This window comes from Micropterus dolomieu, linkage group LG08 (assembly GCF_021292245.1).
Source record: "Micropterus dolomieu isolate WLL.071019.BEF.003 ecotype Adirondacks linkage group LG08, ASM2129224v1, whole genome shotgun sequence".
NCBI lineage: Eukaryota > Metazoa > Chordata > Actinopteri > Centrarchiformes > Centrarchidae > Micropterus > Micropterus dolomieu.
Genome location: NC_060157.1, coordinates 5722057 through 5742493, shown reverse-complemented (window position 1 = coordinate 5742493; position 20437 = coordinate 5722057). Strand labels below are relative to the sequence as shown.

The window sequence follows — 20437 nt, the reverse complement described above, 5'->3', positions numbered from 1 at the left end:
AATAGTGCAAGGTGACAACTAATTTCCCAGAGCCCGAGATGATCATGCTGCAAACAGTCCAAAACTCTCAAAATATTCAGTTTACAATCAGATGCAACAAATCATCACATTTTAGATCAAAATAGTAGTTTTTCTGTCGATTTGACCTATCGGCTATCGTTGCAGCTCCAGATTAATTGATAATGAAAACAGTCGCAACCCTACATAGTGTGAATCATTTTGGAATAGCATAGATGGTAGGGCTGAACGATTTTGAAAAAATATCTGATTGTGATTTATTTTGACTGATAGCGATATGATTTGCGATACTGAGGGAATGACTGGTGTGATTTTTGCGGAGATCTCTACCAAACAAAGATGTTTTCTTAAGTCTCTATAATATGGTGTATAGGCCAGGACATCTCTGCATCAAGACAATATTTAATTTAAAATGGTATTTTGACACAACCTTTAACAAATATTGCGCCTCCTGTGATTTGAAAATTGCAGTAGGCCATATTGTGATTTTGATTAAAATTTTGATTAATTGCCCAGCCCTAAAAGATGCCATAAATTTGCTGGTTCCAGCTTCTTAAATGTGAAGATTTTCTACTTTTCACTTAAGCTTGTCACCAGGATATATCTGATGATAGTACATTTTTTTAATACATAAATAACAAACAATCTTGACACAGATCCCTTAGATCAGTTTTTGTTGTGTTTTTTTAAATTATGACGAAGACGCATACAGAGTAGAACATTTTATAACTTTTCTTTGATTTTAGGAAACAATTATATCACTATTTTCTAGCATTTTATGGACCAAATAAATTAGCTGATCATGAAAATAACAGTTACGGTTAGTTTTACTAGACTTCCTGTTGTGAATGAATTTGGATCTCCAGTGATTTCTCTTCTCCTCAGCGCAGTCTCACAGGACACAGTCCAACACTTACCACCAGTGTGATTGAGAAAGACAATCCTCTTAGCTCAGAGCCTGTAGTATTTTTTTTTTCTTTTTTCTTTTTTTCTAGGGCACTGAATGCCTGTCAGTTCAGCCCGGCTGTCGGATATCCTCTCTCTGTTACGTTCCTTTGTCCGTTACATGGTAGGGTCTCTTTTGAAACACAACCCCCCTCTCCACCTCTTTATGTCCTGAGCCGGCAGCTGCAGGGTTAATGTTTAGCATCAGCAGCAGCAGGAGTTGGTGGAGGAGGAGGAGGAGGAGGGGAGTTGGAGAACCAGAGCAGCAGAGAGGTGGGGGCTGGTCCACAGCTGTTGTAGTAGGCAGGGTCTATTGGAGTAGGAAGCCTGCCTCACTCACCCTGGAACAATGGGAGACACGGCAGCCTCTGCAGACAGCACAGACACACACACAATGCACATGCCCAAGGACAGGCCTTTTCTACCTATAGCATAGAGGAAACCGGCTTCCTCGCCACACTCACAGGGTGACGGCACTTTTAACGGGGGGAAAATAATCCTCTCAGCGGCCGGAAAACAGACATGTAAGGTTGTGGCCTTTTTCTGTCGCTCTCTTTTCTTGTGTTCCTCTGGTGCCTTACGTTTCATTCTGCTGTGAGGGGATCTCGGATGTGCTGACTGGATGACTGAAAAGGCAGCGGGAGCAAGGTGAGCTGACCCAGAATGTGTGCTTTAGCGAAGGGGGATTTGTAAATCAGTAACCTGATTTGAATTTCTACGGCTGACATGGTGTTTTCTGGGCTTCTCGCTGCATCTGCCTGTTGTGACGGCGTTTCTGTGTCAAAATGAAGCCGCTGTAGTGCCCATATTTACTTGAGAATTGTTTGAGAATTAAGTGATGTGACAGTGAGGGAACACATGTTTTGTGAGGTTTTATGGTGTTGACTTGACATGAGTGGACTTGAGATGACACTCAGGACAGGGCAGGTCTGATCTACTGTGTGTTGTATGTGTTTAGATTAGCATTAATGTCCGTGGACTAGCTTACATTTCAGGACAGCAGCAAACTGAGCACTGCTAGCGCACAGCTTTGTTTTTTTATTTTGGCCTGAGCAACCACAGAATCGTGTCGGATTGTTTTGGTTGTAGCTAACAATGTGTCATAAATCTGCCAAACGTGTACGGTGGTGGTGGACAGCGCAGCCTCAATGTTGACAACACAGTTTGCATTGTATCGGAGATGGAGGACCCATGATGTGTTTCCTTTCAGGGTGTGGAGGTTGCCTGGCACAGATTTAAAAAGGATCCCTGCGTTTCAGTTTGATTGCTCTCAGACATACATGGCGCACATCCAACCTTTCAGGCCTTTTGGGAAGGGAGCTCCCCTCCTCCATACCCCCTCCCCCAACTCCTCTCCACTGCCTCCGCTCCTCATCCCAAATATTGCTTGTGTACGATTCGTCTCGGTTCATATAGCCAAACATCAGACAGGAAACGGCGCAGAGGGGGTGCGCCAGCCTGATTCTGTCTCACCCACATCTCTCCTCCTCTTTGATATTTATCTACATCTTTGTTAATGATGCAGACAATCGTTTGGTAATAGTGTGTCTGCAAAAAACAGACATTGGCCTACATTTTATTTGGGGGTGAAAGATTCAGTCTCCCCCAATCTTCTTTAATTCAACCATGTGAGGATTTATATTTTTGTCACATTGTTTACATCTTCCACCTACACACTTTGCCTACACAGCAAGAACTTTAATCTGTGCCTTTTTGCGATTGGCAGATGGAAAGGGTGGTGTTTGACATATCCTGAGACGGCCTTGCCTATACCAAATCCCCAAGAGTGCGACTGACATGATTTAAGAAGCTTTTGTGCATTTCTTCTCTCTTCTTCGGCTGAGTCGCCTTTGAAATAGTTTTTTTTTTTTTTTTTTTCTTCCCAGTCTTGCCCTCATTTCATGAAATCTTATCTACTCATCCTCCATGTGCAGCATCTCACCAAACCTCTTTTTAAATACCTGAATTTCCTTCACTCAATATTTCGTAATTTTTTCAGCATCCAGCCGTCTAAAATCAAAGTCTGTCGTCTGTGAATTAAATACTGGTGCTGTGCAGTCGTCGAGGTCTCATGTGCTTTTTATTTTCAAGCTCTGTGATCTGCCATCTTTGTGATCTTGCCTCATGACACGGATCGCGGCTTGTTTCCTTTCCCAGGACCAGGTGTACCGAGGAGGACACTGCCAGACCGGATCATCTGCTCTTGCTCTATTAAAACCCAGATTGAGGGGGCAGATGCTCAACACCTCTAATCCCATTTTAGTTTGACAAGATCTAAACGGATCAGACCCTGTTTCCCTGTAGACCTCTTTTGTAAATGAAGAGTTAATGCTGCAGCTTGCCACCTAAACATACCTGAAGTGATCAGACAAAACACCGGCTGAAGAGACGCTGCAGCAGACGTGGTGTCCGATTTAGGGTTTATATAAAGTGAACATAATTAACAGGGAACTCTGTTAATGGGGAATCCCATATTGGACTAAAAACAAAAAAAATCATTGTGTGGCACTCGATGTGTAAATTCTGCGTGTCCTGAGTTATCAGAAAGACATAAAAGGGGAGTTCTTAAATGCTGTATCTGCTGAATTATTCATCCAGCTTTCTTTCATTACACTTTACAATGACTCAGAGATGAAAGGAAAGACGAGAGGAGGCGAGGCTGAGGAGGAGGGCGAGATAACCGAGTGGGGGCTTGTGGTCTTGGCATGGCTGGCGTCTGCCGAGTGCTGGTATCTCCCGAGGGCAATGGAGCATCTTCCTCTCCTACCGGTTTCCTGTTCACTCGCAGATAGGAGGAAGGCTGCAGCCTTTGCCCGCCGCAGCCCATAACAGAGGTGACATTGGTCTCAAACCAACCGACCACCCAAAAATTCCCGCCGTCAAATCTTTTCAAACTCTCATTACACACGGCCAAATCTTGTGGTTTCCAAATCATGATTTAAGACACAAGTAGGACTGGCAGAGATGTCCGGAGGGTTTTTTCACCAGACAGCCTGGTGCAGAAAGAAAGAGGCAGGGAGTTTATTAATTAAAATGTGTCCTTGTGTTTTCTCTCCCTTAGCTCCTTGGTTTTGTTGTTGGGAGACAGAGGTGCCTGACAGGAGACTGACTCCTCTTCAAGGATCACAACGAGAGCTGAAACCACAGGTGAGTTTGCTCATTATGTATTCATTTTTGGGGGTTGGGGATTTTTTTATCTATCACTTCTTTAGGGCTACAACTACAATCATTTTGATTATCTTCAGAATACAGTCTTCTTCTTAAACAATGATAATAAATGTTGAAAAAATGGAAAATGTCCATCACAATTTCTCAGAACCCAAGGTGTGATAATTGTTACTATACTTTTTTCATTCTTAATTAATCTGCCAGTTGTTTTCTTGATTGATTAATTATTATATATATATATATAATTATTATTTAGTCCAAAAAATGTCAGACAGTTGCGAAAAATTCCCGTCAACAATTCCAAACAGTCCAAAACGCAAAGATATTCAGCATTCAGAGATACAAAGCAGCAAATCATCACATTTGAGAAGCTGTGATTTTGCTTCATTCATTAATTTAAATTATTTTCTGTCAATGGAGTAATCAATATTGACCTTGCTTTGTCCGATCAAACGTTAAAAACCTAAACATTTGCTTTTGACAGCACTTTCCCATTTGATTTCCTCTGTGCTTGTTCGGAATCAAGCCCGTTGGAAGAAACTTGCTTTACTGAAATCTTGTTTTAAAAGCTTTGTGTCTTAGTGGTGTTCACCCATTAAAGAGTTAAATCGACCTTGCAGCAGACACTGCTGGCTAATTTGTTTAAAGGACACCATGGCTGTTTATTTTCAGTAGATGACATGTTAGTTTTCCTCTGGTGACAAGTTGCACCTTATTTGTTTGCAGATGAATGCACACCAGTGTCCCCACAGCTCACATTCTTCATGTACAGGTATCCATTTGAGTCATTTTAGGAGGAACAAAAGCACCACATGCTCACTTGGCTCAGAGGCGAACACATGATCCTCCCTGTGTTGTTCCATGAATGGAGCTTTAAGCTGCGAACGCTGAGCCTCGCTGCACTTTGTTTACACTTGGCAGTGTCGCATTTAGTGGCTGTGTTTTTTGAGAAGGGTGGATTATCAAAAACAACAAAAATCCCTGTGCTGACTTTGACCCTCCACACTTATCTGTTTGCTTCTGTTTGTCTTTTTTAATATCAATAACAGCACCCTTTCTTGTAGTCTGTTGTATATTTCTTTTTCATTTTTATAGTGACAGAAACTTTTATTCCAAACGTTCAAACATGATTGTTTGTTATTGGGTAAGCATAAAGGATAGAATATTACACTCGATACTAGGGATGGGGATCATTAATTTACCATTAATGAGACTGCTTAATGATCAGAGTCTTTATCGATACCACTATCGATACTTTACTATTATTTGGTGATGGTTATTTGGTAAGACCAGACCCAACGGGCATGAGGTAGGCCTGCACGGTAAGATGTAAATATTTAATGTTATAAATTGAGATAACACATGACTTGCAATAAATAAACAAATATTGAAGTGTGTATATTAACTGCCTGGTTGTTTTTTTAATTAATTATAGGATTAGAATTTAATATTTTAAATACAACAAAATGTTGTTTCTAGAGCAGCAACATTATTGTTTACAACAGCAAATAAATTCAACACCTGATATCACAATACTGAATGACATTTAGAAAAAAGATTCAGTCAGTATCAGTTCTTCCTCCTCCTCTTCTCTGCTGTTATTCACTGCCTGCAGGTAACGTTATGTGGTAGGAGGAGCGGCTGCTACGGACAGATTACTTTCAATTTAAGTTGTTTGTAACATTTGGCTAATGCCAAGCTAACGTTAGCTGTGCTTGTATAAAACGTACAGGATGAGAGACTGAGGACAGAGCAGTTTAAATGAGCCCTTTCTACATGTTTACCCTACACACAGGTGTAGGTATAGATAAAATATTGTCTTTTTACTCGCAAAGGCTTTATTGCACATACTTAAGCCCTGGATATACTTGCTTTTTAACAAAGTATAGGCGTAGACAGGCGTCGGCGACGCAAACAGCTTTGTGCCCAAGGGTTCAAACGCATAGTTAAAAGCAAGTATATCCAGGACTTTACAGTAACGAGTGTTGCTGTCACAGCAAAGCCGGCAACTCGAGTAGTTTGGAGCCAACTTAACTTCACCGTCTCCACCGCGACCAAACGGCCTCTCCCTCTGCTGGCCACTGGGGGTGTGTGTATGTACAGACACGTTTTGTGTAGGAGCCGACAGAGAGCAGACAGAGGCTGCAGTCTGATGATACCCCTTAGAACTGGGTATCCATCCCCATCCCTACTCATTACACATTAAACTTACCCTGTGATAGTATCTTAACTATTTTTGTTCATTATTGATTGAACTGATAATTATTTCCTCAATGAATTGATTAATCATTTGGTCTACAAAATGTCAAAAAGTAGTGATAAATACTCCCACAATCAAAGATGATGTTTACCATTCATTTTCTTTTTGATTCTCTCATCCACAATCTTGCTTATATTTTGTGCTTATATTTTTCCACCAATTGTACTTCCATAAAGTTTAAAAATCTGTGCAGCAGAGGCTGAGATATCCTGACATTTATACCTTGTTTCCGCTGCATTGTGCTGCTCGGCTCGCTTGGAATTGTTCTTTTTTTTTGGTTTACCATCGGCAAAGGTTGTGGATTGTACCTGGTACTTTTCTTTGGGGTCAGCTGATACTAAGAGGTGGAGTTAAAACACTGCAAATATTTTTACTCACTCCCAGACAGTTTTTTAAACGAAAGCCCACAAAACCACGCCGTGTTCAATTATGCACATGTTCCTCTGTTTTGTTGCAGATGAAAGGTGAGAGTTCATGTGTTTTGTGTGTCCTTGAAAAGAATGTCATGGTAGTTTAATGCGGCGTCACTATTACGAACAGGAAAGAATCCCGCCTACTTTGAGGGGGTACTATCTGCAGTGGAAAATGAAACTGAAGAAAGTACCTGGTACCAAAAGCGAGCGGAGTCGTACCATGCAGTGGAAATTAGGCGTTAGCCTGTAATCAGAAACCCTAGGGTCCTACATATCCCATAATGCATCTGGATAGTGTCTTTCATTAGACCTAAATGAGAAACTGTTGCATACACACCTCCACACAAACTCCACGCAACCAGTTTTCACAGGTTGTTTCACAGCAGTAAATTTATCTCCATGTTTGCCCCTTTACGGTTTCTCATTACACAACAGTCTAACAAATGTACTAGTAAGATAAAATAAAAGCACAGCCCAGGTTGTCCTTAGTGAATGTGAGAGTGAGATTCATACATCAGTCTCTGGTCCTTGTCATAATGAACAAATATAGGTTTTTTTTGTTGTTGGTTGTTTGTTTTTTTATGAATACAGATATCCTCTGAATATTTTATCATTCCAAAGTGGAGGAATAAAAAATAATTGGTTGAAGAATGTAACAAAATACATTTACTTTTTCAAGTACTTTGCTTTTAAAGTTGTAATCCTTAACACCTGAATCCTGTTTTATTTGGCAATACCCAGTCACTGAAGCAACAGCATATGTGGTTTAATACTACAGGTCCCAGAATTCTGCAGGCAGCAAAACAAAACTGCTGTTGTTTTAAAGTGGTCATATTATGCTCATTTTCAGGTTCATAATTTTATTTGGAGGAAGTACCTGAATAACGGTTTAATTTTAAAAAACACAGCTTATTAATGCTGCACATCGCTATTGTTGACCGCTCTGTTTTATCTTCAGAGTGGGCTGACGTCTTATCACTGTGTGTGCTGCAGCTCAGTGTGACTGCTTCTTCTCGTTCCATTACTCCCTGAAATATTTCAAACTTAAAACTGCTGTCAAAAATAGTTGTTTTATAGACCCAGTTGTGATGAATGATGGCAGTCAGTGCTAAGCTCACTGAAAAACACATTGCATTTGCCGTCATCTTAGGTAATTGTGACGGCATTTCTTACTATTCTCGGAAGTTTTTACAAATCAATTAACGATAAAATAATAATAATCAGCAGATTAATCCATAACAAACATTACAACAAAATGAGCTCCACCTCAACAACTACAACAGTAAAATCCTGCTTTTACATAATAATAATCTGATGATGAGAATATTTTATAGTACAACAGCCACAGGGGACATTTTTCAATTGCATTGAGGAATTACTTTTACAGGAAAGTACATTTTCCTGATTATACTTACATACTTTTACTTCAGTAAAATGTTTAATATAGGGCTTTCACTTGTAACAGACTATTTTTACAGTGCTAGTTAGTACTTAAGCAAATGATCTGAATACTACTTCTACCACTTGACAGTGCAGTGTGCAGAGCAGCAACATAAGCTCTCTTTGCATTCCCCTCGTGGCTTCTCTCTGTCGGCCTCTGACAGCACCAGCGGCTGTAAGTCTGCCAGCCGAGCTCTGTGGAAGGAGCTCCCTGGCACTGCAGCCCCACTGGGACACATTGACCCTCTCCTCCACCCTGTCAATGAGCCTCTGTGTGCACCGATACAAGCCAGTCACAGGCTCCGAAACCACCGCCATGATGACAGTATTGCAGTTTACAAAGCAGCCAGCAGCCCTCTCTCTCTCTTTCTCTTTCTGTTTAGCACCCTTCAACAACAAGGCAATTTAAAGTGCTGAACAGAAGACATAAAAAGGCATGAAGATGAAATATAAAAGAAACAGACAGCATAAAAAACATTTAAATTAGAGCTGCATTGTTTAGTCACAAAAATGCCACACATTGTCTGGTTTCTCAGATGAATGCTTTTCTTTTCTTTTCTGAATGTCTTTGGGTTTTGGACTGTTCTTATAAAACAAATATAAGGACGTTAACTGCATATTTTTCCTTTTTTTAAAAAAAAAAACAAACATTTCATAAACAATATGATTCATCGATTAATCTAGAAAATAATAGTCCGATTAATTGATAATGATAATCGTAAGTTGCAGCCCTGAATCAAAATACACCCACACCGTCCAGATGGAGCAGATTAGCTCAGGTTTGTTAAACACTTAATAAATAGTACCTAAAGATGAGAATTTAATGCATAGAGACATATTTAAATTTGAGAGAATGTTTTCAAGGGCTTTTAAGGAAAGTTTATGTATATAGCAACTTCAAACAACATTGCTGTTCAAAGTGCTGCACATAGTAAGACACAAGCTATTAAGACAAGAGAAAGAAAAACACAAAGTTATATAAAATGCATTTATAAATAGGATTTAAAAGATGGAAGATAAAAACACAAGATCGAATAGAATCAAAAACTAGAATAATATGTACAGTGTATATAGTGAAAGGAGGCAAAGTAATCCCAGATTTAATTTATTAAAGGGCATTTCATTTTTAAAGTTTTCAAGTTTTAAACATTGATTTAAAAGAACTGAGGTCTGGAGCAAAAGATTTCTGGGAGTTTCCTCCAGATGTGTGGTGCATAAAAACTCTGTTCAGTTTGGTCTCTGGTTGCTGCTTCTCCAATGTTAGGATTTGCTGTTTTTATATTTAGCTTAATGTGTTTGGTTTTCTGACTGTTGGTTGGACAAAACTATTACCTAAGCCTCTCACTGTGCTATTTTAAATATCAGTTCTTTGACAGCACACCGATCTGAGAACTGTGTGATTAATAATGACTGAACCCCCCTCATGTTCTTTCATCAGTTGATCGGCTCTTTGATCGTACGTGAATGGGACTTAGATCCTGCAGTTGTTTTAGATGTGAAGGCTTGTTGGATTCTGGATAAATGGGACACAACTTGTTTTAAGAGATGCTTCTTTCTCGTGGCATTGCCTCAGTGAGGCTTGTGACGTTAACTCTGCACATGAAAAGAAACCGCAGCAGCGGTGGCAGAACCGCATATTCATGTTATATTTAGCTTCACTTTTGTTGTCTTTTGGTCCCTGCTGTAATTTCCATGTGAATGTTCGCTAACACAGAGTGAAGTGTTTCTCTGCCGTGCTGCCCAGAGCTTTAATGTGCATTAGTGAAGAGAAAAGCTGGTATTTATAACCACTCTGTATTGTTCCTGTATCCAAGGTCAAACGGATGGTTAAAATCTGCTTCCGTTCTTAGATGGGCTGCATTGATCAGCCCTCCATTATACGTGTAGATTTGGCTGTGTTTAGTCAATCGCAGCTCAATAAGCTCCCTACACTTTGGAGGGTGCTGCTTAGGCTTGTCAGTCTGGGAGGGTTCACAATCCACAGGCCAGTGATGTTCGATAATCTTCCTGTAAACGCTTCGCAAACAGCTCCAGTTACACAAGGCCTGGCAGCGCTCTACTGATTTCTTATGAAACTACTGAAGCTATTGACCATAGTGTGTTTCATACTTGCATGCATTCTGTACAGTTTTTATTTTTTGACACCAGTGCCAATAAGAACTCCTGAATTTCTGTTCCAAAGCCAACATGATGCATTTTATTTGACAAATTGGGCTGAAACTAATGATGATTTTTAATTACTCATTAATCTGTTGATTATTTTTCTTGATTTATCTTTTGGTCTATAAAACATCAAAACATTATGAAACATTTTCAGATGCCCAAGTTGATGTCTTCAAATGTCTATATTGTAATTTCATGTAAAACAAGATATACAAGCAAACCAATGAAAGCATTTGGCATTTTTGCCTGAAAATTAACCTAAATGATTAATTGATAATCTAAATTTTCTGTTGAATGAATGAATCTGCTATAAGTTGCAGCTCTACTTCACAGTTACGACTATAAAAAATGTTTACATACAAACACTTTTTTCAATTTTAAGGAAAAAGCTGCCTTTATTCTGTGTTTTTATTATTGTCAACAAATCTCATGAAAAGATCAAAACCACCAGCATTGTGTCTTTCAATATTTCAAAGCTTCCCTTCTCTGTATGTGACATCAGGACCCATTATTCTGGCTGAAGACATAATCTTTAAAGTGGCTGTAATGTATATTTATAAACTAACAATGGATCACATGACAGCTTGGCATGTGAAAAGGGTCACTTGTGGTGATGAACCCACTGAGAATCGCCAGACTCTGCAGCTCAGCTCTACAGCGCTTTTTAGCGTCCGAAGCTCTGATGAAACCAGTGTACACTAACTGCTGTTAGAGACCAGCTGGAGAACATGCTGGAGCATTTATCAGCTACAGAGACGGATATTTCCCTCAGGAGTTGGTGGAGACTAAATAATGGCGCTAAAAGGAGAGTGAATATTGGATTCACCAGGTAACCTCAAAGGTGACATCAGATGAACGTAGTGTTGCTCCGTGTCTGCTGATGGATCACGTGTTTGTGGGCAAATTAAATCAGTAAATGCAGGATGAATGTGAGATTGAGTCAAAATGAACTACAGTGTGTGTTCATCTTATAAAGGAACATGTCACCCAGTGCAACACTGTGGCTCGGTGAAGTGTTTACAATAGTTTTGGCACAGAGGAATAAAATTTATCAGGGTTTGGATACACAGACAAATCTTTGTTTGTTCTTCATGTTCTGACCATAAATAAAAGTATAACCACACAAATAACCATCTGGTTTCACTCAGGAGCAAAAATCACCCATTAAACTTGAAGGAAATAATGATTTGACATTTATCGTGATAATTATCGATATCGAATGGTATGAAATTCTTTCCTTTCATCCAGCCCTAGTTAGAAGTATCAATCAGTTGTTGGTTGTGATCTTTTCATGGGATTTAATGACAATGGAAAAGATATAGGATGTCAATTGGAAATCATTTGATGCTAACTTTAAGCACTTTACATTTTTCAAGTGCTAAAAAAAGAAAGGAAAGCATTTTTGTTGGTACATGCTAAAATATTGAAGTATTGGATACCCAGCCCTCTAAATATTTGAATGTTTTCTGTAAACATTTACGCTGTGGTTTGTTTGTGTGTGTTTGTGTCACCTGTCCAAGTCAGGACAACTGTAAACTGTGCTAGTTCCTGATTGGTCTCCAGCCACAGAATCGGGCTCGTCTCATCCGCTCTAATGACTCCTTAAGATGTGACTGTTGGATCTGGGTCCACGTCGACACACCTACTTCCCCTCGTGGCCCTTGAGTGCACTGCTACACACACACGCACGCGCGCACACACCCCTACACCTGGAGCCATGCCTACTAGACTGATCCTCAGCCATATGTCCTGCAGTGCAGAGTGCTCACAGACTCCGGCAGCATGTGCGCTCAGCGTGGTGCTGCAGAATGAGCTGTGGATTCGTTGAAGCTGCTGCAGACCCTAAAGCAAGAGGAATATGAACACAGAAGCTTATCTTTCTACACAGTCTGTGTATCTGAAACAATGCAGGATGGATGGATTAATGTGCTCAATAATCCTCAATATACATTAGGTACAGGGATGTAGAGTCGGCAACAAGCTCCGCAGTGTCTGCAGCGCTGTAGATGTGTTGCGTGTTGAGAGGAAATGTCGTGGCTGTCCGATAAACAGAGTATAAACAGAATGTGATAGCGGTAATGTTAACGTCAGTCTCGGAGATGAGAACAGCGTCTGATGTGAAGCAGACCTCCGCTCAGTTAACTGGTATGTTTGGTGTTTCTTTTGGTTTGTATGGAGAAAATGAATCGTCAACAATTTGACGTAGAATCCAGTTTAACATCTTCCACATCACCTACAAAGCTCTCAATAACCTTGCCCCTTCCTACTACCTCACTGACCTCCTATACTGTCAAACTCCCACCCGCAACCTCAGATTTTTACCTTGTAAAGTGGCTTTGAGTACCTTTTTTGAAAGCGCCAAATAAATATTATGAATTGTGGCTGTTATTATTAAGTAATTTATGGCAGTTTCCTTCTTCTGAGGATTTGCGGTTTTCTGTTATTTATATCATTGTAAACTAAATATCTTTGGGTTTTGGACTGTTGGTTGGACTAAACAAGACCATTTAAGATCTCACCTTGGGCTCTGGGACGTTAACCCTAACATTTTTCACAATGCCCTGACATTTCTTTGACTTACGAATGAATCAGGGTTACCTGTAGATCGGTTCACGGGCTCAGCATAATGACTTGTGACAACCTACCTGTGAGGTCTCCAACCAACTACTACAATATCTGTTTGTAATTACAGTTTGACCCAGATCCGATCAGATGCATACACTATGTGACTTTAATCAGAAATGACACATTAAACAGTATACAGAAGCAATTGTAGCTACAGCGCAGAGCATCAAGAATATACTATTGATATAAAAGAACATGTGTTGTGACTTAGAAAAAGAGGATATTGTCATAGTATTGGTTACTTTCAAGAGCAGCTGATGTATTATGCCTTGTGTTATTTCAAGAAGCAAACGTTTAATTGCTGGAGTGATTGTGACGGTGATAGTTGCAGTGTCGCCTCCTGTGTTTCAGATGAGAACAATGTCAGATGAGGCAGAACAGAGAATGTGTGATGAGGACTTTGGTTCAGACGAGGAAGGCGAGGAGGGAGATGTGGAGTCGTACCTGGAGGACAACAGCAGTGAGCTTGTGGACCGACTTAGAGAGCTGGAGGTGAGTGAAAAAACAAAACACACTCTACATGACAAATTAAATTGAAATTAATTGCAAAAAAGTTAAATGACTGTCACTTTAAATAGACACATAATTTGCCATGATGGTGAAAATCTTTGTCTCCCATCCTCTGTTTCAGTCAAAACTACAGGAATCACTTACATAGATTATAACTTTTATTTATGTATTTTTAATTTTTTTTAGTATATAATTATTTAAATATGTAATTCTCTGTTGAATTGTCCATTGTATAACCACTCAACCCATCCCTGCCTCACAAACAGGCAACAAAACAATACCTTTAAAATACCATAGGAACAACAATATAAAAGGAATCTAATTATTCATACTAATTAAAAAATAATATAACTTATTCACACGATCTTAAATTCCTGCACATTAGGGGCATCAATAGTCACTGTAAAAGCTGTAACATTTTTTGGTAAAATTAACTGCCGTTAACACTTTATTTCATTCATTCATGTTTTTATTTTATATAACAGGTTACTTGAATTAGGAACATATTGTCTCATGAAAAACTACCACAGTGTAGAGTCTAATGTGAAGCAGAATTTAACTGTGTGCACAGTTACATTCAGGTAAACTGCTGTTAGCTCAAAAGGCAGGCCATTTCATGTTTTATTGCTCATTATAAGATGTTTTAAAGGAAAGGTTTTACATTTTGGGAAATATGCTCATTCCCTTTCTTGCCAAGAGTTGGATGAGAAGATTGATTGCACTCTTACGTCTACAATCAGCAGCCTCTTAGCTTAGCTTAGCATTAAAACTGAAAGCAGGGGGAAACAACTCGCCTGGCTCTGTCCAAAGGTAACAAACTCCACCTGCTCGTACCTCTAAAGCTCACTAATTAACACGCTGTGTCTCATTTGTTAAAGTCGTACAAAAACCATAGTGTAAAAACCATTTTACAGGGGTTTATGTGCCAGAGTCTCTTCAAAAAGTTGAACTATTCTTTCATTTCTGACGTGTTCTTCTGGTTGGATAATTATGAAAACATCTGTGTTGTGTTAGTGGCTGATTTTATTTGTTTGCAGTTAGTTATTTGCTTGCATTGTATATGTCAGGACTGTTGCACTATGTTCGTGTCTGACAAATGTTTCACACATGCAACTGTATTTTTTGTTGCATTACATAAATAACTTTATTGTTATTTACCTTTTTCTTCACAGGCAGAGAACTCTGCTCTGATGTTGGCAAACGAGAGTCAGAGAGAGGCTTATGAGAGATGCTTGGATGAGGTGAGTTCATGTTGCAGAATATAAATGCATTTAGCAACTAAGGATAATTATTTAAAGTTATTCTAAAATGTGTGAAATGTAATGTGCTCTCTGCTGTCGTTAGGTGGCCAACCACGTGGTCCAAGCTCTGCTGAATCAAAAGGTAACATAGAGTTACATTTGACTTTTGTGTGTGGATTATTTTAACGATCTGTAGCATCGTAGACTAAAGTATGTCAGTTATTTTACGACTTTGTGTCACTGAATAGGATCTGAGAGAGGAGTGCATCAAGTTGAAGATGTTGGTGTTTGACCTGGAGAGACAGAACAGAGCGCTTTGTGAACTTTTTCAGCAGAAACTGCCCAACCACCCCACTGCTCACTACCAGGTAAATCAACTTAACTTACTCTTTAATGACTCATAACTGACTGTGACTTCATATACTGTCTGAACTTTCTGAACCCCTCTGTATTCAGATCATTTTACTTAATTAAAAATAGTGATACAACAATTTAAAAATATTCCACTACAAGTTACAATCCTGAATTGAAAATATTATTTACAGATTTTACAAGTGTCTTTATAGTTGCATATGTGAAACAAGTTGGATTCATATTTTGGAGAAACGCAACTTGACGTAATGCTGCGGCGGCAAATCACATAAGCCGGCAATCAGACTGCAAATTGCTCCACAATAAGCCTGAAATATTGCTGAAACTGTGATTCTCTCCCAGTTGTGTCCTTGCTTGGTTTGTTTTGTGTAACCTGCTTCAACGTCTGCATCTGGCTTGCAGTCCATGTTTCAAAATAGCGATACAAAGAAGCGTCCTTTGGTTTGTGTTCTTATGTTTGAGAGAGAGAGAAGCTATGGTCAAGCGAGCTAGTGAATGAATGAAGAGAGGGAGTGAATCAGAGAAATGTTATTTTATGGTTGTTTCCATTCTAAAGCACGACTGAACTGTCGGCACTCCGGTATTGTGGGTAATGTAGGCTCCAAGTTTTGAGAAAGAAGTGAAATAAAAAGAGACTCTGGTTTGGGACAGATTCATTTCTACAAAATTGCTGTTTAATTATTCGCTTATAGTTATCAAGTAGTAGAGTGTTAATTTGGGATCTTTTCATACATGACAACTTATGGGGAAAAAATCTCAATATTTTATAAATACATTTGTTTTCAGACTCGGCTTTGATTAAAAGTTTACAATGCACTACTGACATAACACAATACTGTTTTAGGTATTGGCTAATTATATGTTGAACTACAGTAAGCTATATTTTTATGTAATTCAAATACACTATACAGTATTGTACTGTATAGTGTATTTGAATTACATACAGTACAGTAATTGAATCGGTACAGTGATTTGAAGTGTTTGAAACAGCAGTACTTTATTTTGAAACGGTCAATAAAATTCAGTTAATAGCAAGTCAGTTTCATTACTTTGTATTCATGAAATAAATTTACAAATGTCAGTTCAATGGTAATCTGCATGAGAAAGAAATAGAAAAAAATTGGTTTAAAAAATCATCTGCTTATAGTGATTAATTTGACCTGGACAGACATGATCATTTCCACTGTATTTGATTTAATGTTGTAGCCAGTCGAGGTGGAGCTCATTTAAACTACTTTAACTACAAGGTAGTTCAATCTATAACAGTGCATCATATTTATATGCTGATTATGTGTTTGTAATAAAATCATAATCTGCAAAGAATCCAGTAACTACAGCTGTCAGATAAATGCAGTGGAGTAAGTAAGTATAAAGTAGCATAAAATGGAAATACCTCAAAATGTACTGAAGTAAAGGTACTTTCCACCTCTTGTCTGTGTATCAGTGCATAGCTCTGATTCTTGTCCAGATGCTGCTGCTAATTTCTTCTTCACTTAATCCTCATTCTTTTAATGGCTGGTGAGCCAGTAATGGATCTCCGTCTTTTCACTTCAGCTCTACATTGTTCCAGCAGATGCCGGAACAATGTAGCTGCTAGTTGTCCGTGTATACAATAGCCTGTAGTGTATACAGTGTCATCATAATTGCCTCATGAATCTCCTGTTACAGGTTCAGGCGGGACCACTCCCAGACTACAATGCACAGCTGCACAATGACTCGGCCAAACAGGTGGAGCCTGCACAGACTGAAGCACAAGCCAAGGTGATTATTACAAAGCCCGCGCAGCAAAGGTTTAGCAAACATTAAGAGTGAAACAGTGGGATTATATCATAGCCTCGGAATGAGACTACAACCCCCACCTGTGTGTGATGTCATAACATACGCTGACATTTCAACTATTGTGCTTTAAAAAGCTAATCTGCCCTGCACTCATTTCTTGTACGCACACGCTCTAAAGGTCTTGATGAACTGGATTGTTTGGCTCTTGAAGCGTCAGCAGTGAATTGTTTGCTGATAGAGATCTCTTTCTGTCCAAAGGGAAATGGCTACCGCACACAACATGCCTCCCCGGGTCCTCGTGGCCCTGCCGCCTCCATGGAGGCCCTGTCTCCCTTCTTCAAGAAGAAAGCACACATCCTGGAGGTCCTTCGCAAGATGGAGGAGACGGACCCCCTGAAGTTCCACCCGTCTACTGCGAGCTTGTCTTTCTGCGACTACAGCCAGGTGCTCATGTCCACAGAGGCTGTTTTGGCCACTGCGGACCCCCTTCCACTACAGTGCAAACCCCACCAGACACACTGCCACTGCTCCTGCTCTGACACTGATGCACACCAGCATGTCAACGGGGCAGTCAAGTGTGAGGGAGAGAACACCTGTTGTTTACACTGCAAGAGGAGCCCAGACAGTCCTCCAAAGCCATGCAACCACGTCTGTAGTCCTTCAAAAGCCAACTCAGCCACCCAGAGCCACGTAGTTCCTGCAGCTGCTATAAGCGAATGTCACAGTAAGAGCAGAACAGTGGAGTCTGTTCCCTCATCTAAACAATGCACCAAGAATGAAGCCCACCAGCAACCAGCAGGCGCCACCGCCCACTCCTCAATCACAGAAGCAGCCGATCAGAGCCTGGAGGTGATGGAAGTGGAGCAAGAGCAGGACAGCGCTGAGAGTTGTCTAAACGCTAGTGCCTCTGAAGAGCTCACTGGTTTCTGTCCCACATCCCACCTGCCCAGTTCTGTGAAAGAGAGCGCACAGATGTCCCACTGTGACATGGAGACGAGTGATGCCATTCATAATGGCTTAGCGCTCTCCTCCATGAACAGCGCCATGTCGAATGACCCCTCAGCCGTCCCCGAGAAAGACAGCACAGATCAGGAGGCGTCTTCTGTGAGAGCCGGTGCCTCCGTCAGCCCCAGCCCCTCCTGCCTCAGCGATGTCAAAGCCGCCGCCATCAACTCCCCGTCCAAACTGCTCAAGTTCTTGAAGATTCCCTCGATGGGGGAGAAGTCTCAGGCTTCGACCTCTGCTGTCCGTCTGAGCCCCCAACTCACCCGCAGCTCCAGGATCCCCTGTCGCACCAACAACTACGAGGTGTACCACTCTCCTGTTCCCACACGCAGAGCCACCACCACAGAAAGGTGCAGGCAGCCCCCTCCACCGCCCTCCAGGTCTGAGTCCTACCCCGCCACACACTCAGCCCCAACCTCCCCTCCACAGCCCGAAGACGTCTGCACCCCGCCCGTTAAGGAAATAAGCTACAGCCTCTCAACACCTAAAGCCAGTGCTGGCTCAAGGACGGGCGCTCCTTCCTCCTCATCCAAAGTATCTCAGAGGGTCCCTCATTATGAAAATGTCTGTAATATGTCTATCAACTCTAGAGACGAGGAACCGACCCAGGGCCCCGAGAAAAGAACCACACTTCCATCCCAAACCAAGGCAAACGGTGGTGAGAGGAAGCTCGTTAAATCGCTACCAGAAAGTGTCCTAAACCCCCTTCCTCAACGAAAACAGTCGTCCTCGTCCACGTCAGAGTCCACATCAGATGATGAGGAGGATTCGGACAGCCCAGTATGGGTTAACCATCACAGCCTGCCCAACTCATCCGCCCTCAGCAAAGCTCAGGGCAGAGCCAACTACTCACATGCCAGAGAGAAACAGGAGGCAGATGTAAGGGAGGTTATTGTGCAGAGCTCCGAGGTCGCCCAGCAGCCGCCTCCACCTCCAGCTAGGAGGAGCGACTCCTCTTCCATCCCCAAGAGGCCTGTGGCCGGGGCAGCGAGAGCCCAGGCTGATTCCAGTCACCACGCTTTCAAAGACAGGCTGGCTGCGTTGGGAAAGCTGAGGAGCTCTGAGGATTTACAAGTCGGTCTCAGGTCCGTGGACACGGTGAACGAGGGCACTTACGTGGATGAAAGGAGTAAAACAGCGGAGCGGCCCATGGAGCTCCTTAAAGAGGAGCAGAGACATTCAAAATACTCAGACTCTTTGGATGGTAAACCCAAAAGTAGTAGCGGTGGTTTAAAGTACCCGGGGTCATCTCAGCTGTATGAACAGGCAGTAAAAGCTCAGCCTCCTGGTCCCGTGGTGGTTAAACAAGAACCGTGTGTGACCAAGACAGAAGGCTCTAAGAGCAAAATAGGTCTGCCGTCCCCCAACACAGATGCTCCGCAGGTACTACGCAACAACATTAAGTGTCCTGGCTCCCTAAATCTGGCCTATAACCTTAAACCAGGTGTTGGTCCTCACAGTAGCAACAGCCCCAACAAAATCCCCCCAAAGTCGCCGTCCAAACCTTGCCAGGGCCCGTCCGTCCACAGAGGGGGGAAGCCCTCAGAGGCCCCGCGTTACTCGTCCAAATCAGAGGAGAGAACCAAGATCAGCGGGAAAGGGAAAAAGAATCCGATGTACGGAGACAGCCTGCCGCCGCCTCCTCCAAGACCTCCAGTGTCTGAAGGGGAGAAGCCGTTGCAGCCGGTACCAAGCCCGCAATCTGCCATCGAGCAGAAGGTGATGAAGGGCATCGAGGAGAACATGCTGAAGCTCCAGGAGCAGGACAGAGGAGGGCAGGCCAGCGAGGTCAAGCAAAAAGCCTCCAACGGCATTGCGAGCTGGTTCGGCCTGAAGAAGAGCAAGCTGCCTGCGCTGAGCCGCAAAACCGAAGCGACCAAAGCAAAGGACGAGAAGAAAGAGTGGAAGATCAACATCCCCTCAGTGGGCCGGGACTCTGTGAAAATGGCCACCAGGTGTAAAGAAGGAGTGGAAGGTTTGAACATCTCGACTCTGATGGAGAAGGCCGAGGGTCTGAGGAGGGCCCTGGAGGAGGAGAGGGCGTATGTGGAGAGGTCAGGCAGGGGTCACTCCTGTGAGGTGGTGATGGACCAAGCTCAGGGACAGCTGGCTGTCATGTACAGGGGAGGGCGCTCTGACAACTTCATGCAACAGCTGCTGAACAGGTGAGGACTCAACAAGGACGAGTGGATGCTAAGGCTGCTATAATAACAAATCGTTAAAGGGGAGAGTTGGACTTTTTGAGAAAAGGGCTTGGTCTTAAACGAGATGATCGATACCACTCTAATGTTTGTAATGTACTCAAAGCGAAAACAATTAGTCGATTCATAGTCAGTTTATAGTAAAAGTCAATAGAAAACTATTTTGATAATCCTTCCTAAGTAACTTTTTAAGCAAAAATGCCTAAAATTCACCGGTTTTCAGCTTCTAAGAGTTGTATTTTTTTTGTCTTTTGTTATTCTGAACTGAATAGTTTTACTTGTGTAGTGATTCTGTGT

The 20437-nt window shown here is 41.5% G+C and overlaps 1 protein-coding gene across 5 annotated transcripts in view; it reads left to right on the top strand.

Annotated features, from left to right (window-relative positions):
- The window catches only part of nckap5l (NCK-associated protein 5-like), a 41630-nt gene that overhangs the window by 15081 nt on the left and 6112 nt on the right, over positions 1 to 20437 (top strand). The window contains exons 1-8 of one of the 5 annotated variants that reach the window (XM_046055777.1): positions 1308 to 1611; positions 4025 to 4110; positions 13384 to 13524; positions 14715 to 14783; positions 14887 to 14925; positions 15032 to 15151; positions 16824 to 16916; positions 17193 to 20104. In XM_046055777.1, the coding sequence (XP_045911733.1) occupies positions 13384 to 13524; positions 14715 to 14783; positions 14887 to 14925; positions 15032 to 15151; positions 16824 to 16916; positions 17193 to 20104 (3374 nt within the window). In that variant the 5' untranslated portion in view covers positions 1308 to 1611; positions 4025 to 4110. Of the gene's footprint in view, positions 1 to 1307; positions 1612 to 3633; positions 3798 to 4024; positions 4111 to 13363; positions 13525 to 14714; positions 14784 to 14886; positions 14926 to 15031; positions 15152 to 16823; positions 16917 to 17192; positions 20105 to 20437 lie in introns of those variants that run through there. The other 4 variants (XM_046055780.1, XM_046055778.1, XM_046055776.1 and 1 more) reach the window with 4 other exon arrangements.